Genomic DNA, 18,214 nt, shown 5'->3' with positions numbered 1-18,214 from the left:
TGCGGAAATGCCGAAAATAAAAAATGCGTCTCGAAACAGTCAGTTTCAATCCGAATCAACTCCAATGTCAATTGAGTTCTGGCCGTTTGGCCGATTGCATATCATTACTGCCATCTCTTTCTCGTAAAAGTCTTTTCTTCATATGAGGCTTTTGAACAGCAAACTCACACCCTATGTCTTTTTGGTAATTGGGTTTACTCTTCTATGCTTCTCCATACAAACCTTCTGGAAGACTTCGACGTCGTCATCTCGATCATCCAATTCAAGATCTTTAGCATTAGCTGTTGCAAAAAAAACTAACGCCGACAGACCAGTAAAAGCTTGCTTCGTGGTTTTGGTCAGAAATAGCGAACTGGATGGTATAGTGTCGACTATGCTGCAACTTGAGAAAACATTCAACCATAAATTCAACTATCCCTACGTGTTCTTGAATGACGACGAATTCACAGACGAGTTTAAAGATCGTACAGCAGCTGTTACAAATTCCCCTACAAAATATGGAAAAGTAGACAGCCAGATGTGGGGCTATCCAAACCATATTAATCAAACTTATGCAGCTGAATCTCGAGCAGAAATGGCCAAACAGATGGTTCCCTATGCCGAGAGTGAATCATATAGACATATGTGCAGGTTGGTATTGCCTAATAGCAGATCATATTCAACTGTAACATACACGCAAACTATATTAACCTAAATTTATCGAATACTACATAGATTTCAAAGTGGTTTTTTTTTCAGACACCCTTTACTGGATGAGTACGATTATTACTGGAGGATTGAGCCTTTCGTAGATTACTACTGTGATATCGATTACGATGTATTCAAATTTATGCGAAACAACAACAAAAAATACGGTAATCAAAGCAACCATTTTATCCCGGACTTGATCTCTCGTAGATCTAATAGTATCTTCGGCATATTTTGTAGGTTTCAATATTGCATTCAGAGAATTCTTACAGACAGTACCAACCCTTTGGCAGACAGTGTTGAACTTCAAACGTGATAATCCTGAAGTAACAGCTCACTGGCCTGCTGAAAAGAATTCACTTTTAAAGTTTGTCACTAGTGACAATGGTGCTACCTACAATGGATGTCATTTTTGGACTAATTTTGAGATTGCGTCATTGGATTTATGGCGATCTAATGATTACTTGAAGTTCTTCCATTACCTGGACCAAGCGGGTGGATTTTTCTATGAACGATGGGGTGATGCGCCAGTACATTCTATTGCTGCTTCCTTAATGTTGAACAAGGATGAGTTTCATTTTTTCAACGATATAGGATACAAACACTCAGTATATACACACTGCCCATTGGAGCCAGAATACCGTGAAAAATGTTCCTGTGATCCCAATATCAGCTTAGGTAAGAATAAAGGAAGTGATAAGGAACGACATGATAGTATCAAGATTGCTAATCGTTTTTATCGTAGATTATACGGATTCAATGTCTTGCTTATCTGTGTATGAAGCTGCCTTTTAGGGTGAAATATACCTTATATTTATTAGCCTATGCTGTACTATATTTACTTGTAATGCATATATAAGTTTACTGTTAATCACTTTATAATACTTTTTTTTGTTATTGATTCCAATGTTCCTGCTCTGTACAAACATCACAGGTTAAGGAGTATTGGACTACAGTATCTGACCAATTTGCTCAATAAAATGGACGAGGATCCGGCTTAAAAAACCATGTCTGTTGTTGTACGAACGAAGAAGCAATATATCGCTACTGTAAATCTGAATTGAAAGTAAAACGCAAAACAAATCTTCATAAACACGGTAACCCCGCTGGTTTAACTAGCAGAAGTCCAAACGTCTCAACACAGATTTTAGTTTATGCGTTAATGAAACTATTTTAATCTTACATTTTCATCACAATACTTTCAGTAACTAACTTGGGATACATTTCATAGTTGTTGAGAGGATTTGGAGAGGAGTTCTCTCTTAAAAGCTCAAGAACAATAAAAATACTCCTTTAGGAAGTAATGCAAAATGAACCGCTGTAAGAATGACGTTGCTGCCATCGCTTGCTAGTGAATTGCACAGTCTTGTCTGTCATCCAAAGTAATTACTGATGGCAAAAATTATATTATTCTAACAATAAAACCGGAAAAAAGGGGACGGGAACGGTTGGGTTTGGAAAAAGCAAGAGTAACCTACTCTTGAAATCAGTCTATCAAGTCTATCATTGGGTGATTAAATGATGCCAAGCATCTATGAGATGGTGTTATTTGCAAGAGGCGCAACATTGGTCCATGTACTTCAAGTCTATTGAGGAGACCAGATATGAATCTTTAATAGAACGTTCCGTATTGATGGATGGTTTTTTGTTAAAGCCAAGAGTTACTTTACCTGTTCTGTTGCCCCACCATGACGGAAAAGGAAGGTTTACACCGCTCACCCCTCCATAAAGGGCCATAGCGATGATAAATACCATCAAAGAAGTACCTGAATCCAATGCGGTCGATATGAGATAGTTGTATTTCACAAACCAGTTTCTGTGATATCTTTTCATATAAAGTTGCGAGGTCAAGATAATGATAAACGAAACGGTAATCCAACTAGTAGCAGCACCTGGAACAATTGTGAGGCCAACAAGGATCATGGGTGTGTTGATATACTTGAATCCAACCTTTGGAAATTGGCGATGGAGAAGCCATCCAGGTATAGGTAGTAAGAAGCCAACCTATTTCAATTTTGGTCTTTTAAGTTACTCAAGTCACTTCATAAAATAGCATAACCGACGATAATAATTATTCACAGGTGTAGTATTGCTACATGCGATTTACCAGAAATGCCCAAAGAACAATAAAATATCTTGAGTTAGGTCCAAACATATTTAAAGGGCCAATTGCACCCCATGTAATAGCAGCCGAGTTGATGGTCTATCCGTAAAATCAGCAAGAGTTGATTGTTCAACTACGGCAATTGGCTTTTGGCACTTCATCACTGTTGTATATAGCTTACCTGCGGAGAGGAGCCGTTCCAAATATTATTTCCTATCGGATTGAGCAATACATCTCTTTGAGAATTGACCACACTCTATTGGAACAAAACACTGTTAATGGCGATGTTTTTTAAGTAGTAGCATTAGATCATGGATGGATAAAGCATCTTACGTGATTAACGATATAATTGAAAATGCATCCTATAAACGTGCCTAACATTTGATTCAAGAAAATGGCTCGCGGGGGCACTTTTAAATAATGACCGATCTTCAAATCACTTGCCATATTTCCGGCTTGGTTTAAAGTATTATAACCCAAGGTTTTGAAATACATGTTTGCAACTGAAAAAAAAAAAAAAAAGGAAAAAGCAAAGATTAGAAAGCATTCATTCAACTCATGACAAAGATTAACGTGCTTTACATACTTGGTAAGCCTGGAAGGACAAAACCGCAAATCATTTCTGCAAACACATTTAGACCGAATCCTGAGCCTGTGATTGCTGTAATCATATTCAAAGGTAATGATAATATAGTGGACATCACTATGGCAAGAACGACCGCCCACCAAGGCAATTGACTCTTATTAGCATAGGCAACAGCTATATTCATCCCAATGCCGCCAAAGTAAACTACATAATACCACCAGGTTGGTACCTAATTCAGCCATGTATCAATTCCTATGAAAAATACAGAAAACTATGTCCTAAAACCTTTCTATACCTCTTTATAAAATGACATCATTTGCATATGGGGATCCTCAGCTAAGTTGGCTGCTTCTGTGTTCTCGGTACTACTGCCACTATTTTGCAGGCGAATTTTCCGCTGTTGATATGCTTGTTTCACGTTCTGCCAAATATCCCTTCCATAAAAGAGAGCGATATGAGCAACCGATGCAGTTACAGCAAAGTTGATGAATATATATTGCAATGCTGTTACTGCAGGAAAATAAGGCATGCCTACTTCTTCCAATGCGGTCTGATTTAAAGCATTGTCTTTTCCCAACACATATTTCTGAGGGTATATAGTCGAGGTACCATTAGGCAGTAGCTGAAAGATAGAATTGGACAAAAACGGGAAACTCTGTGCCTGCCATACATCGTAATAATAGATTAAAGGAGCAATAATCCACAAAACAGCAATACCTACATAAATATTCATCTGCACCCACAACGGCAGTACTAACGGGCTTAGATTGGACAAATAATTCCAGTCGAAACTAAGCTGTAGCATGCCTAGCCCTTCATTGACTGAGAGCCCACCAAATAGACGTTGGATCCATACTGATTCAGGTTTAGCAAGGCAGAGGATGGAAATCCCTCCCAGCATGGGCATCATGTACTGCGGTATAAACTCGTAAATAAACGTAGCTGCAAATACTATAAAAAAGAAACGGGTTCTCCAGCGGGCTTCATCTTGTTTTGAGTTTAATGTTTGCAATAGTGATACAGTTGGCAAAGAAGTTGGCCAAATCATGTTGGCAGGATAGACGAGAAAGGTGCGTAATTGTCCTGCAATACCATATCCAACCATTTGTGTGGCTAGCAGAAGAAAAATTGAACCAACCGGCCCAGGAACGTCGTTATAATAGAGGCTTTGAGCTGCTAATATATGAGTTGCATAGGCAGACGCATTTGCTGAGGAGACAATCACATAAATACAGGTATGTTCTTTTACATTGAAAGTACCAGGATTAAGCCAGCCACCACTAGGTAAATACTTTGCCCATGCATTGCAAAATACATAAGCAATCATGAGCATAAATGTGTTTGTGAGCGGTATTCCTACAGGCTTAAATACCATCAGTTGATAAACTGAAGAACTTAATGAAGCTAGAGCCTGGGATAGTAGAACAAACATTAATCAAACCGGTCAATGTAATGGATCAGTCTTTGTTTCCTATAAATTTTACAAATATCTTTCCCATAAAAGCTGAATTAGGGTCTGATGATTACAAACATACAATTCCGGTTACGAACACTCGCAATGTAAAACAGGGTAATGTTCTATCGTCTTTGTTCAATGCTAACTCGTTCACGACTTGTATATCAATGTCTTCATCTTCATATGTGTTCACATTTTCAACAACTTCAAGTTGCTTTTCGTTTGCAGCACTGAAAGTTGAAAGATTGTCGCCATTTGTTATGTCTGTTTGTTTGTTGATTTTTGACCCTTCATTGCGGTATCCATCGCCTTCCGCTTGCATTTTTCTTTGAGAAAAAGGTAATAGCTGAAAGAGACAGTATAAAAGGAAAAGAAGAGAAAGAAAAATGTATACTGCTGAAGGGGTTGTTATGATGAAAAAAAAAGAAAGCCTGTGTGGCATTTTATGTCTGAAAAAGCTTAGGGGGAAGGGAGACCTTAGAATGCACGACAACTTCTGCTATTCTCGTTACTGTTGTTTGATTCAATATCAATTCAGTACCTTTCTACATATGATTGAGCTTTAGTTCAATTTATTTGCACAGTAGATTTTTTGAAAGACATAGAGTGCAAGCCCAGCCCTGACTTATGTATAAACCGTATAAAATGCAGCAATATCTGTATATAATGAAGTTCCTTGCATTTATTAATTCAATCCTGTTTGTTTGTTCCTCACGGGTTACTACGAGCTTGATTAGCGTCGCTACAAATTTGTATAATGTGTATCAATTAATGAGGGTGGGGGGGGAAATAGAAGGAACTGACTGCATACAGTGAAAAAATCCTTTAGCATGCAAACGTTTGAATTTTGGAAATATGTAATCACTGCCAAGAGAAGGCAGAAAAGCATAAGCATATGTGGGCCAGATCTGTTTTTCACTGTTGGAAAGACGACTGTTCATCTAAACCCAAGGCTGTGACCAATGGCAATCTTATATTAAACATGATATCTCTTAAGGTGAGACAACAGCGAATTATCAATTAAGTACTCTGTTCACTGTCAAGAAGTGTTAACTGGCTTGAATAGGTTGATAGCATTTTTAGCATTTGCGAATCCTTCTTCAGCATGAAGGACCGAGTCTAGATCAAATCTTGACTACAGTCACGGCACTTTTCATTGCACGGATGATATGTTTTTAAAAAGTTTCAACGTTGTCTATAAATTCCTGTGCTTCAAAACCTTAATTTCATCAAATTGCCCCTTTCCTTCCCCCCACCGTTCCCATCATCAAAGTTTTCTTTATTCTTTTCACTGTCTTCGCTGCTACACTTTCGCTTCTGTTTCATTTGACTAAGTAACTTCACTATAACGTCTCCATCTCTATCTAATGAGTGGTCAGAACTATATCGGTTCGAAAATATCGGTAACGTACCTTGTTTTTCTCTATCTTTCTAAATGTTGCATCTGCAAGATGACAACTTGCCATTAAGCCTTAAACTACTTGACACAATAAATAGCTCATCAGCTTGAGTGATATTCGATATGTTGGTATATTGCATAATATCAATCCCTCGGAGTCAACCGTTGCTTTACAGAATGGTAAAGTAATTGACCTGGGCAAAATGTCGAAATTCCCCCAAAGAATGCTAACCCACACTTTTCAATAAAAACTTGTTGATTTCTCAAGTTAAATCGTATGGCACTGAAGGCCGTAAAGCAAATCCTCTTGAAGAGATTGCAGCTTCGGATACAATTTTTGACTATGTAGTCTTTCGAGGTTCAGATATTAAGGACCTTCAAGTCTATGAGGCCCCTCCTGCTTTTCAGTCAGAATTGGCTACTGCACAGCATCAAGAACAACAAGCAGCTCCACCACCTCAAGCAGCACAGCCACAACAACCCATACGTCATCAGCAAACGCAAGCCCAGTTCAATCCTGTTATGAACACGGTAAGGAAGAATCTATGATGTTATTTATGCATCTCTTCTTTGAGAAATATGCAAAAGAGCCTCATGGCTAATGAATTCTTTAACATAAATATTACTGTCATAGATATCGCCGGCTAAGACAACTTATCGATCTCCTTATTATCCACCTTCGCAAATCTCATACAATAGTTACAGTCCATATGGCCTTAATAACAATGGCATCATGAGTGACAACACGAACGGTTATTGGCAGTCTAATGCGTTCTCGAACAATTTTGCCCCACTACAATCACAACAGCCGCAACCGTTCGCTTATCAAATGCCCATTCCTGAACCTTATCAACAGCCACCATCACAGCCACCCTCTTTTCCTCCACCCTCAGCAGCAGCAGCAGCTAATCTCACTTTGGGAACCATGGATGAGGGTGAATTAGCAGGTCTTTCGAAAAATAATCATGAGAATGACATGAAGATAAGTACTGCCGGGCACGATACAGATCTGCCTATTCCACATAACGCAACAACCGCCCTAATGAAAGCACCCTTAACGCAAGAAAAAGAAGAGATTTGCATTGGTGAAATGAGTCCTACTGCCACTCTTGATGTTGGCACCAATGAGAACACGGTGAATGACAGAGATGCTGAGCTATTAGCTGTTGAAACCTTGTCGAAACAGGTGTTAGACTTGGAGATTAAACATTTGCCAACAACTAATGAGAGTGCGAAGGCGATGGATAGCAGAACTGCTATACCCAAAACGGAGACAGATAATGAGCATTCATCTCCCAAAGTTGAGCAACAACAAACACAGCTGAAAACTACTCCTACGGAGGAAAAGGGTCGTAAGAAAAAACAATCAAATACCGATGATAAGATTAGAAAAAATGCCACAATGACAAAGAAAAGCCTAAGAGCTCCTTCTCAAACGGCTCCCATTCCCCGCTCAAATGATGGACGTACTGCACGTGAAGTTACCAATGGAGAGAATGATATCAGAAAGCGAAACGACAATGCTCGTCGTAACTCAAACCAAAGCCATCATCGAAATAATAAGAATGCAACCGCTGGCAATGGTAACAACTTTATGTTCTCCAAGACAGAATTCGACTTTGCATCCTCTAATGCAAAGTTCGACAAGAATGAACCCAACGAAAGTGAAACCATTGTTATTCCAGAGCCAGAACACTTTTATAATAAGGTGAGTTGATCAACCATGGTGACAATAGTCTTTTGATTCTTTTATTGACACCTTCATCTTAAATTGGCTAGAATAAGAGTTTTTTTGATGACATTTCATGCGAATCTAAAGAGTTTCAAGAAGGGTAAAATTGAGAGAAAGAATAAGCTTTCTATACAACGAAAAAATGCAACAAATAACCCTAGAGAAAAGACTAACAAACCACCTTTTCATTTCATCAGAACGCGTCCTAGCTTAAAGTATAGGGAAGAAGGCAAACTGAATATGGAAACGTTTGGGCAAGCCGGTACTGGAAATGTTGGTCTAATGGGTGAAAGAAGAGGCCGTGGAGGTCGTGGAAGAGGCGGCCGTCAACAGAGCCGTGGTGGCAGTCATCGCTTATCCAGAAAAAGAGATCAGACTTTGGGATGATTTCCGAACTGAGGAAACTTGAATTATAATAAAGAAGTGATGTCTTGTTATTCATACTTGTCATTTATCAGCATAATTCGGTAAGAAGAACAGCAGCTCAGGGAAAAGCTAGACATTGTTTTATGTCCATGGTGCTGTTTTAGAGTGATCTTTAGGTCATCATGCAAGTTTGCCCGGGGTTATTCTTTTTTTTTTTTTTTTTTTTTTCTACGATTTATATGTGTATATAGTTAATAGGATCAGGTAATTAGCATGCAGAGTAAATTGAGACAATATGTTCTCAATATAGCATTTTTTGATTTTTTGTTTTTAAGCAAAGGGTTATGTATGACCGAACGATCTAAACGACGGATGAATGAATTTGAACAGATAAACGCAACATATGCTACAGTTAGAGAGTATTATATAGAAGACAAAGATCACTGACTCGTCTTTGCATAAGTGGGACCTGATTCCTTGATGAGTTTTCCTTTCTTTTTTTTTTTTCTATTGTATGTACATATGTATTCTATAATGGATGTATGAAAACTTAGTAGCGCGGCACAGTACAGCTATCATTATAAGCTGTCTCACTATGTATTAATGCAAATGTGGTAATGATAAAAATAAAAGGATTTCTTTCTCTTTCTTTTTTACCAGGAGGTTGTACTATATGAGGGGAGAGTGAAAGTATTTTTACACGTAAGAACGTAGTTTACTTTGAAAAGTCTCCGTTGGCTTCTCTGATCTCGTCCATCAAAGCGTTATCAGGGTTCAAACTTTGGAATAGATTGTAGTCAAACTCGCCATTAGCCATCAATCGTGTTGCCATACGGTCAATAGCTATGACTGCCAAAACTGTTTGAATATAGGCGTCTATGAGATCGTCAATGCCCAGGCCCAACTGATTGAAGTCTTTTCTATCCATCAAAATCAATCTAGAAGAATCTGTAGTCCAGCCACCATCAGGCAGTTTGATGGACAGATTTGTACCAAGCATATCCCAAGTGTTGGCTATGTTGCAAAAGTTATGGTCAATTGTCTGTTAAGAGGAACCGAGCAATACCAATTGATTGCTTACCCTCTGGGTCAAGCTCTCCAGTGAGAGGTAATCTTGCTTTCCGTCCATAAATGCAAATAGGTCTAAATCCTTGATCACTGCCTAGATGAGAGATACGTAAAGACGATACGTGTTACGATCCTGTCTTTTTTTCCAACATTTCTGGCGGGGGAAAAAAACAAATTCGTCTTACCTGTCACCATCATACGTAGATCGCTTACAAATGTGTTACTCTTCTTATTCGGGATAGTACCAACATGATAAAATTTTCCGGCTGTAGTGACACTAGACCAGGAAGCGTTACCCACAAGAGACTGAACAATGAACTGTATCAAATTGTAGAAAAAGCGAGTTAGTCTAACGTGTGGTGACTTACAGTTTGAAGACAGTTTTTTTTTTTTTTTTTTTTTTTTTTTTTTTTTTTTTTTTTCCCTTGCCTTATCATAATGATGTTCTATGTTCATAAAGTCATCCAATTCCTTCTTGTTGGTAATTGTATAGACACCTTGGCCGGCGTTACTGTATGGAACTTTAAGCACAGCATGCCCACCCATTGAATTGATCCATAAAGGTATTTCACCCAAGGTAACGTTATTAATTGTCTCTGGTGTCTTGATACTAAGACCGGTGCAGACGATATCCTTGTTATAAAAATCGTACGCTCTGGCTGCCATCATCTTATTGCGACCACCGGCGAGGCAACTGATAATTTGGTTCATGACGATTGTTTTTGTCTTTAGCGGAAAGCGATTCCAAGGTTTTTGTGTCAAATAGCGAAAGCAGGCTCGAATGGGATGCCATTCTACAAAATGTTTTGGAGAGTTTGCAGAAAAATAAGTCAACGGGTCTCTTTCTAACATACATCAAGACAACCCATTACCTTTTTGTTGATCACGGACGTATAAGACACGGTCCACCCATTTGATATCTGGGTCGGGGTCATTTACATGCCATTCCACCAGCCAAACATGTTCTTTCGCTACGTCAGCCAACACGGCGGCATAACCGCTTGATTCCATCATATTCTTATCACAAACCACAGCCAAACCGCCTAAACTGGGATCTGCTTTTGAAAGCTGGTCTTTAAAGGCAGTTTCCATTACGACACGGTAACCACCCTGCTCATCCGTCTCCGACAACAATGGCATTGACTTTTGACCTGAAGGACAAGAGTTGGTTTCAATGACGATCATTTGACGATGACCAGAGGCTGTGGTGACATTAAACAAGTCAGAACCTGACGAAACATAAATGAGAGGGATGGGGGGCAGATAAGTAGGAATTCTTCTGTTGAGGACTCTATTTGTTTGTTATTTTTAATGTTTTACCTGCCCATTGAAAATGCTTGGGTGAATAAGAAAGAATATTCCTCAAATCTTCACTTTTGACAGAGGGATTCAGATGCGTATATCGAGCAATAATACGCTCGTTACCCAAGGTAAAGAATGATTGAACGAGGGGATGGATCTGAGCATTCAATACACGTGGATAAAAATGTTGTTCTGGCTCAAACTCTCCTTGACCGACAAGCCTTGATGCATATTCCGAAGAATTTGCTCTTTCACCTGGTGGAGTCTTTGGTGGAGTGGTTTGGGTCTTCTTATCTTCTGTTGGAGCGGCGGTATTTATAGCGGTGAGATCAGAGGAATTCTTATCCGTTGGTAATAGTGGAGGTGAGCGTAATAAGCTGTTTGCCATTGTATACATGCAAAAGAAAGACAAGAAGAGGAAGAAGAGAAGAGAAAAAAAGACGAGAGATAAGGAATTAGGGAATTATTTGTAGTCAAAAGGAAATAACAAAAACCAAAAAAAAAAGGCCAAGATTAAACAAAACCGTTTTATATGAGAGGGGCCACAACTGTGCTTAAATTGCTCTGTACGTTACTTTCGCTTCATTATCGAGCAGTTTTGCATAAAAACCAAAGGACAACCATTTCAGCATCAAGCCTGGAAGTGCATTCGAGATACACACGCACCTCAAAGGATTGGACATCAAAAGCTTTTCAAAAAGGGAACAGGCATAAAATTACTCTTTTGGGAATGAGAAGTTTAAAAAAAGAAAGTTTGAACCACTAAGATGATTGACTCGAATCCCGTCCTTAGAATACATACTGTATGTGGTCTGTGTATGTGTGCGTGCGTGCGTGCGTGTGTGTGTGTGTGTGTGTGTGTGTGTGTGTGTGTGTGTGTGTGTATGTATCGTCCACTCCTCCCCCTTTCAAACACCCTTTTTCCCTTGGAAGAAAAAAAAAAACCTGCGCATGGAAGGGAGGGCGTGATGATTTGCGAATACGTGCAAAGTAATTTGCAACATGTTATCCAATATGAATGCAAATTTATTTCCAGTAAAAATAACTTTGCACCTCCTTTAAAGAATATCAGCCTATGAAAATGGGCTTTTGCTTCATCATGAAGTAATCATGAATCGATCCCTTATCACTTTGGAGCTTGTCTATAGCATTCATTCTACATCACATTCCCGTCTTTGAGCGATAAGAATGAACATCAGTCGATAGTGCTGTGCAAATATCTGTATATCTCCTGGATGGATCTCGCTGAGGATATGCCCAAAAGATAATGAGGCTTTAGGCATAGTCCGTCATTTGAAACAGATAGTAAAAGAGTACCCCTCTAAAAATGGAATGATCAATTTTCTATCTTTTTTTTTAAATGCATAAATTACAAACTTGCTTTTGCCCTTCGCTATTTTCTTGCGACCGTCCTGCCCTAAAACTTTCGATCTCAACTGGTCCCGTATTCTATCAACACCTGTGTACACCTATTCAACGTGATATTACTATACCATACATAATCAAATACCGATCACTGGCATCAGACGCTTCGTCTTCCTTTTTCCATTGCTGGAAAAATACACTCCTAAATTGTGTCGTTATACCATCCTCCTTGGTTCCGCGTCGAGCTTTGTTTTCTCCGAAAAATGTTTGTCGGACTCGAGAGGAGGCAGCTGACTTGATGTTATGTGCGGAGTCCGTAATGTGATGGGGGAAGGGAAGGGAATAACAGCTGGCTGATTATTTCAATAATGATCAGCATTGTCAAATAGGAAATCCTTCTCTTTAATCCATTCCAAGTATTTACTATGGTAAGTGTCGACAGAAAACAAGATAAATGTCCATCAAGATGATTAGATTAATAAGTTTGTCATCCACTTTATAGGGTCGCGTTAGGTAAATAGATGGATTGATTCATTTTGATAATGGATGAAATAATGTATTTTTGGGATCCGGAGATGCAACCAAAAGATGTTATAAAAATGTTGGAAAGATGGATGGATCAACCGAGCATTCCCGAACCTACACTATTCTTTCATTACAAACTTCAACCCCATTATACATTACAAAAAAGAGTGAAATGTGTGATTGCTAAGACGATCGACTAAAAGAACAACTTTTTTATTCAAATCATCTTTATTATAGAACTAAGACTGTTAAGAAGGCTTCTCGTGTTCTTATCGAAAAGTATTATCCTCGTCTCACTCTTGACTTCCAAGTCAACAAGAAGATCCTCGATGAAGTTTCCATCATTCAGTCCAAGCGTCTCCGTAACAAGATTGCTGGTTTCACCACCCACTTGATGAAGCGTATCTCTCGTGGTCCTGTCCGTGGTATCTCCTTCAAGTTGCAAGAAGAAGAACGTGAACGTCGTGATAACTACGTTCCCGAATTCTCTGCCTTGGATACCTCTCTCATTGAAGTTGATCCTGATACCAAGGAACTCCTCAAGGCTATGAACATGGAAAACTTGCCCGGTGTTCAAGTCACCAACCCCATTGCTGCTCAAGCTGATGTTCGTCGCGGCCGTCGTGATAACCGTTCTCGCGCTCCTCGTGCCCAAGAATCTGCTTAAATATAAGTTATTTCTGATTCGCAAAAGTTATGTTCTCTTTTGTATGAATCTTCTTTTTTTGGATTCTATGCATTAGAGTGAATAAATTGCTTCCTTGTTTGTTCGATTATGAAAAGGGATCATTTTATTTTGGAGAATTTTGTAGCCATCAGCATTGTCTGAAATGAACATAGAATTGAAGGGGGGGGTGCCAAAAAAGTAGGCAGGAAAAAGGATGATGGTACGCATTGAATGATTTCAATGGGCGGGGGATGTATGCCTTTTTCGTTTATTCGCAAATATGTTATGCCCGTCATCATGATTGGGCATTTATCAATTTTTTTTTTATGAAAACAACAAAAAAACTGGTATCACAGGTCATTTCTACATCTAGTTGAGTTGCATGCCTTTTGCACGTAGATCGGTCTTGGCTTGTTGTATCTCCTATATTATGCGAACAGAGAATCAGCATTTGCAGTGGAGGCTAATTGAAATACTAACAAAATATTGCCATTACTTACACTCATGAGTTCGTGGTATGCTTCAGGACAATCGCGGAATGTAAATAAAGCGAAGCCAATAGTGAAAAGACAGTAGCAACCAAACGTAATCAAACCCCACCAAGGAAGCTATATCGTTTGTTCAAAAAGATGAATCAACAGAGGTGAATAGACATACTAGGTGAGAAAAAGCGTGTAATAAACTGCTATTGTATGTTTGAGTGACGTACAACTGGAATAATCTTGTCTTGCACAATATCAGGTAATGGCACAAAACCTAAATAAAGAATGATGTAGGTGGTGAATAAGATGACACCAATCGTGAAAGCTTCGGTCGCTCTTGTCATCTTGAGTAATGTTGCAGATTAAAGCAATGAAATTAAAGCAATGGTTAAAAAAAGGTATCAATAAAAGGGGGGAACTAACCAAATGGTGTTGACATATTTCCCTGTGACTGACCATTGTAAAAGGAAAATGCCTAATTTTAAGCATACCACTCATGCTTGTTCCGTCCTTTTTTCTTTCCGTTTTTCAACTGATTCAAACGAGACGAGATGGTGAGTTCACATACGAATATAAAGCCTTTCTTAAACGGCATGGTTTGATTTAATGAGGCTCTTTCATACTTCAATTAGGCCACTGATAAAGTTGCTGGTACGATATCCTTTTTCAGCATAGTATCTTTATTCACTTATTATTCCACTTGGGTACTGATCATGGTAAGCCCTTCAAAAATACTGTAACCATATGGACAAACACACACGTCAAACCTCCCCCCCACCCCGAGATTCTAATCCAAATAACTTCTATAGCCATTTGTGGACGAAGGTCATCCATCGCATAACTACTTTCCCCATTGGAAATACGCTGTCAAAGTCCCTTTATTGCTTATGATTTTCGGATTAACAATTATCTTTACGTTTCTTTCACTTGTCATGATCAAAAGCAAACGTTGAAAACAGATAGTACAGTCTTGTCTCTGTTTATTGGTTTTTCAACTTTGTGCTATCAGCAGCACGACCAACGCTCAATTGCTCAACTTGTGCATTCAGGACACGTCTCTTCTGAATGGCTTGACAACGTGGCTTTAACACAGTAAAGAAGACGGCAATCGCCAGAGCGGCAATGATAAGATGGCAATAATAAACCTCACGCCAAACGACCAAGATACGCGATATGTACAACAAATCGAAACAGGGCACCATCATATTCAAAAAACCGAGAGAGAGGAACCACGAGAAAAAGTCATAGATAGTTTTACGATATGTGATGGGCTGTTGTTCCTTTGCAGTGAAGCATAGAGGACGAAGGGTTCGACGTGCTTGTCGAGCCAACAATTGCATGCTAGACAATATCAAAAAGAAGACTATTTCGGAAATGAGACGACCTTCACTTCTCGGCGAATCAAAAACCCTTCCATACACACATAGACACGCACTCAACCGCCCTTCTTGACATAGCTCATAGTAAACTTACGATAGAATCCTGGTTGAAACCCATGCCACATAGCTGATATGATGTACGTTTTCCAAGTAGTACCAAGCATGGTAGATGACTTTTTGAACCTTAAATATACATAATTTCTCAACCAATGGTTGGCGCCTATATTCCAATTCTCTGTTAATTGTTTGTATGATTGAGCGAATTCAACGTCCAATTCATTCACGTTCGTCAACAGATTCCATTCTTTCCTTTCTGCATGGTAACCAAAACCAGACAAAATACAAGCACCTTCCGACAAATACCAAATGCAATAGTATTTGCCTCTTGTTAAAAAGCCGGATAATTGAATAAATCCCATCCTAAAAACAAAAAAAAAAAAAAAAAAAAAAAAAGAATGCGATAAGAAAGGAGAGAGAGAGGGAGCTTGAAGGGCGGTAGCGAGATAGCTAATTATTGGATAAGTTATAAACCTACTTGTACCAAAATGAACGTTGCTTCCATGCTGGTTTCAAGGCCTCAAAATAATTAAAAGTAGGGGCCAAATAAAGTAACAGGCCCATAAAAGCCAAACTTTTCAACAATCGCTTCCAAGCTGCATAACCCTTTCCTGGATGATCCACTGTTCGTAATTCGATGAATCGAAAATAATCCATGTAGTAGCAGGTAGGTCCCGTCAAAAATCCCCCAAAATAAAACACCCAGCCAAAATACTCTAGTAGAGTAGGATACTGGGCAATCTTCATCTCTTCCATGTGTTTTGTTCTTTCCGTTTTCTCGGTCACATTCGTACCGTCCATTACATTGAAACCAAAGGATGATAATTTGATAGTCAAGATCATCATGGCTCCTGAATAATCAAGTTTTGTATCACCTTCTAAACCTTTCCATTGACGACCAATATGACTATACCGTATCGATGAAACGAGAGAAAAAAAGGCAGGAGGTAGAGGAGATGACAGTGAGTCTTTACCATGTTTGCTTGTCAAATCGATAGACCACTGTTGCCATACTTTACCATACAGACATACTGAACATGACTAACGTAAAATTGACCCAAGCCAGCGTCGACGTTACTTGACGGGATCGAAGCAACAGATAGGAGGACATCGAGACAATCAATGTGTGTGTAAAGCCATCATACATTTTCAACACATAAAGCAAAATAAAACTAGTGTAAGCAATCGAAAATGCATGCCTTATATTGGATGATTTGAGATGTGTAAATAGAATAGCGCTTGGATAAGTAGAAAGGATAGAGACAGCGAGTTTGAGGTGGTCTGGCGCGATGCGGTCACCTAGTAAAGATGACGATAAATAATCAAAAAAGCTATCCATGCTGTTTGGCTTGCTTATAACTTCAAACAAAGAATCAAAAAGAAAAACAAAAAAGAAAAAAGTCTGTAGATCGTTTATGCCATAGCATTATATATTCTTCTTTCTGCTTTTTCAGGTACCATTTTCTTGAATGCGTTATTGATCTGCATGAGGTTGCTGGAATTTATGACCGGCAAATAATGAAAGTCAACTCCGAGATCAACTGCTTCTCCATTCAAAACATAATTTTTTGATTCATTCGTTCCTCGCCAAAAACACTTTCTCATCTTCTTGTTCGTTAGCTAATGTCGAAGCCTAATCCTTTCGACGACCCTTCCAATCCTTTTGAGGACCCATCAATAACACATGCTCTCAATTCATCCAGTCCAATTATCGTAGAAGAACCATCCAATGATAAGCAGTCAGAAGATATTTTCAGCGTGCCTCTTTACAGCTTTAACGACACCTCATCTCAACAAGCGCCTACGAATCACAGTCCATATAACGGACACTCTTCGTCGTCAACTGCAGCTTTCTTTGATACGAGTAAAGATAATCTGAGTACTCGAGAGGAAGCTTTGAAGCGGAAAGAGCAAGAATTAGCTGATAAGGAAAGACAATTAAACCAACAGCGGGAGCAACTGCAGCAACAGAGAACGAGAGGCGCCAACAACTTCCCGCCGTGCTTTCCTATCATGTATCTCGATATTGTTGCTGAAATACCCGATCAACACCAACAAACTGTTCTCTGGTTTTATAGAGAATGGCTTTTGTTTTTGGTCACTCTGGTATTGAATTTCTTCGCCTCTCTGTGGACGTTATTTTCACATCCTGAATCCGTGAGCAACAGCGCACCTACCAACATGGGCGTTGCACTAACAGAATTATTTACACATACATTGGCAAGCTTTTTCTTGTGGTATCGACCCATCTATAATGCTTATATGAAGGATAATTCTCTTTATTTCAGTAAAAGTCGGCCTCTCTTTTGTCAAGAGTTAGCATTATTACTGAACTCCTTTATCTTTTATTTCACGTAGCGTTATTCTTTCTGTTCAATGGATTTCATATTTTATATACCTTTTATATGGCAATCGGTATACCCTCAACGTACAGTTCATCAGCGTCTTATGCAAATCATCGTATAGAACGGAAACAAAGGGCTCACCCGTAACGTTTGGTTTTCAATATAGTGGCGGTGCCGGTTTGATCGTATTGGTGACTTTATTCCAGGAACATTACATTGGACCTGCTGTTCTGACTCTACTTGCTACTATTGGCTGGCTATCTATGGGAATTATGGCAGTCATCTTATACAGAAAGACATTTGTTCATTATAAGGCAGCAGGACATACCTTGAAGGAAGCCAAGACAGAAGCTTATACTCATATGGGACGCTCTTCAGTAGTGAGAGAAGCTGCTATGAATGCTGCATGGAAAACCGCTACATCATCAAGTGGTAATAGAACTTAAATGCTGAGAAAAAAAAAACTCACATGTGTTTTATATGATGAAGTGCTATTTAGGTACAGTGAACATTAAGCATAAAAGCAGTTGTGGCCCTATGACACAAAAAAAGGGGTTCTCTGGTCGTATCACATGATAGAAAATTTCATATGAAAAAGTTTCGCTTGCCTGCCCTTTCTTTTTTCTTTTCTTTTGATTTTACATTTTGTACCCTTCTGAATCTTTTATAAAAGCACTCTTTGCTTCATAAAGGG

At 39.0% G+C, this 18,214-nt stretch overlaps 9 protein-coding genes across 9 annotated transcripts; 5 read left to right on the top strand and 4 right to left on the bottom strand.

The window, feature by feature from the left end:
- Window positions 1-142: 142 nt before the first annotated feature.
- On the top strand, window positions 143-1,482 carry BDF20DRAFT_912872 (nucleotide-diphospho-sugar transferase; the record flags this gene model as incomplete). The annotated part of the gene is made up of 4 exons (XM_053084000.1): window positions 143-630; window positions 715-854; window positions 928-1,365; window positions 1,433-1,482. The coding sequence occupies 4 exons, from the start codon at window positions 143-145 to the stop codon at window positions 1,480-1,482; spliced, it is 1,116 nt and encodes a 371-aa protein (XP_052936193.1).
- Window positions 1,483-2,232: 750 nt separating this feature from the next.
- On the bottom strand, window positions 2,233-5,155 carry BDF20DRAFT_820112 (OPT family small oligopeptide transporter; the record flags this gene model as incomplete). Its single annotated transcript, XM_053077512.1, has 8 exons — window positions 2,233-2,273; window positions 2,358-2,691; window positions 2,795-2,890; window positions 2,973-3,047; window positions 3,125-3,294; window positions 3,378-3,606; window positions 3,673-4,788; window positions 4,913-5,155. The coding sequence occupies 8 exons, from the start codon at window positions 5,153-5,155 to the stop codon at window positions 2,233-2,235; spliced, it is 2,304 nt and encodes a 767-aa protein (XP_052936192.1).
- Window positions 5,156-5,925: 770 nt separating this feature from the next.
- Window positions 5,926-8,477, top strand: BDF20DRAFT_490135 (Scd6-like Sm domain-containing protein). Its single transcript, XM_053075585.1, has 6 exons — window positions 5,926-6,236; window positions 6,331-6,412; window positions 6,501-6,763; window positions 6,867-7,940; window positions 8,018-8,064; window positions 8,162-8,477. The coding sequence occupies exons 1-6, from the start codon at window positions 6,201-6,203 to the stop codon at window positions 8,349-8,351; spliced, it is 1,692 nt and encodes a 563-aa protein (XP_052936191.1). The 5' UTR covers window positions 5,926-6,200; the 3' UTR covers window positions 8,352-8,477.
- Window positions 8,478-8,558: 81 nt separating this feature from the next.
- BDF20DRAFT_1000608 (uncharacterized protein) lies at window positions 8,559-11,202 on the bottom strand. The gene is made up of 6 exons (XM_053074595.1): window positions 10,719-11,202; window positions 10,271-10,627; window positions 9,828-10,192; window positions 9,584-9,716; window positions 9,412-9,492; window positions 8,559-9,344 (listed from the first exon to the last, which is right to left on the bottom strand). The coding sequence occupies exons 1-6, from the start codon at window positions 11,095-11,097 to the stop codon at window positions 9,046-9,048; spliced, it is 1,614 nt and encodes a 537-aa protein (XP_052936190.1). The 5' UTR covers window positions 11,098-11,202; the 3' UTR covers window positions 8,559-9,045.
- Window position 11,203: 1 nt separating this feature from the next.
- On the top strand, window positions 11,204-11,588 carry BDF20DRAFT_868430 (uncharacterized protein). The gene has a single exon (XM_053080939.1). It carries the CDS (start codon window positions 11,233-11,235, stop codon window positions 11,464-11,466), a length of 234 nt encoding a protein of 77 aa, XP_052936189.1. The 5' UTR covers window positions 11,204-11,232; the 3' UTR covers window positions 11,467-11,588.
- An 885-nt stretch (window positions 11,589-12,473) lies between these two features.
- On the top strand, window positions 12,474-13,368 carry BDF20DRAFT_868428 (40S ribosomal protein S17-B). The gene is made up of 3 exons (XM_053080938.1): window positions 12,474-12,493; window positions 12,568-12,578; window positions 12,828-13,368. The coding sequence occupies exons 1-3, from the start codon at window positions 12,491-12,493 to the stop codon at window positions 13,255-13,257; spliced, it is 444 nt and encodes a 147-aa protein (XP_052936188.1). The 5' UTR covers window positions 12,474-12,490; the 3' UTR covers window positions 13,258-13,368.
- Window positions 13,369-13,626: 258 nt separating this feature from the next.
- BDF20DRAFT_912867 (dolichol-phosphate mannosyltransferase subunit 3) lies at window positions 13,627-14,083 on the bottom strand (the record flags this gene model as incomplete). The annotated part of the gene is made up of 3 exons (XM_053083999.1): window positions 13,627-13,680; window positions 13,758-13,865; window positions 13,967-14,083. 3 exons carry the CDS (start codon window positions 14,081-14,083, stop codon window positions 13,627-13,629), a joined length of 279 nt encoding a protein of 92 aa, XP_052936187.1.
- A 636-nt stretch (window positions 14,084-14,719) lies between these two features.
- Window positions 14,720-16,535, bottom strand: BDF20DRAFT_974111 (MBOAT, membrane-bound O-acyltransferase family-domain-containing protein; the record flags this gene model as incomplete). Its single annotated transcript, XM_053085051.1, has 4 exons — window positions 16,195-16,535; window positions 15,654-16,082; window positions 15,213-15,538; window positions 14,720-15,102 (listed from the first exon to the last, which is right to left on the bottom strand). Exons 1-4 carry the CDS (start codon window positions 16,512-16,514, stop codon window positions 14,720-14,722), a joined length of 1,458 nt encoding a protein of 485 aa, XP_052936186.1. The 5' UTR covers window positions 16,515-16,535.
- A 263-nt stretch (window positions 16,536-16,798) lies between these two features.
- BDF20DRAFT_912865 (scamp family-domain-containing protein) lies at window positions 16,799-17,966 on the top strand (the record flags this gene model as incomplete). The annotated part of the gene is made up of 3 exons (XM_053083998.1): window positions 16,799-17,462; window positions 17,534-17,603; window positions 17,687-17,966. 3 exons carry the CDS (start codon window positions 16,799-16,801, stop codon window positions 17,964-17,966), a joined length of 1,014 nt encoding a protein of 337 aa, XP_052936185.1.
- Window positions 17,967-18,214: the final 248 nt, after the last annotated feature.

The sequence above is a fragment of the Mycotypha africana genome, assembly GCF_025528875.1.
Source record: "Mycotypha africana strain NRRL 2978 chromosome Unknown BDF20scaffold_5, whole genome shotgun sequence".
Lineage (NCBI taxonomy): Eukaryota > Fungi > Mucoromycota > Mucoromycetes > Mucorales > Mycotyphaceae > Mycotypha > Mycotypha africana.
This window is presented reverse-complemented; position numbering and strand designations above follow the sequence as displayed.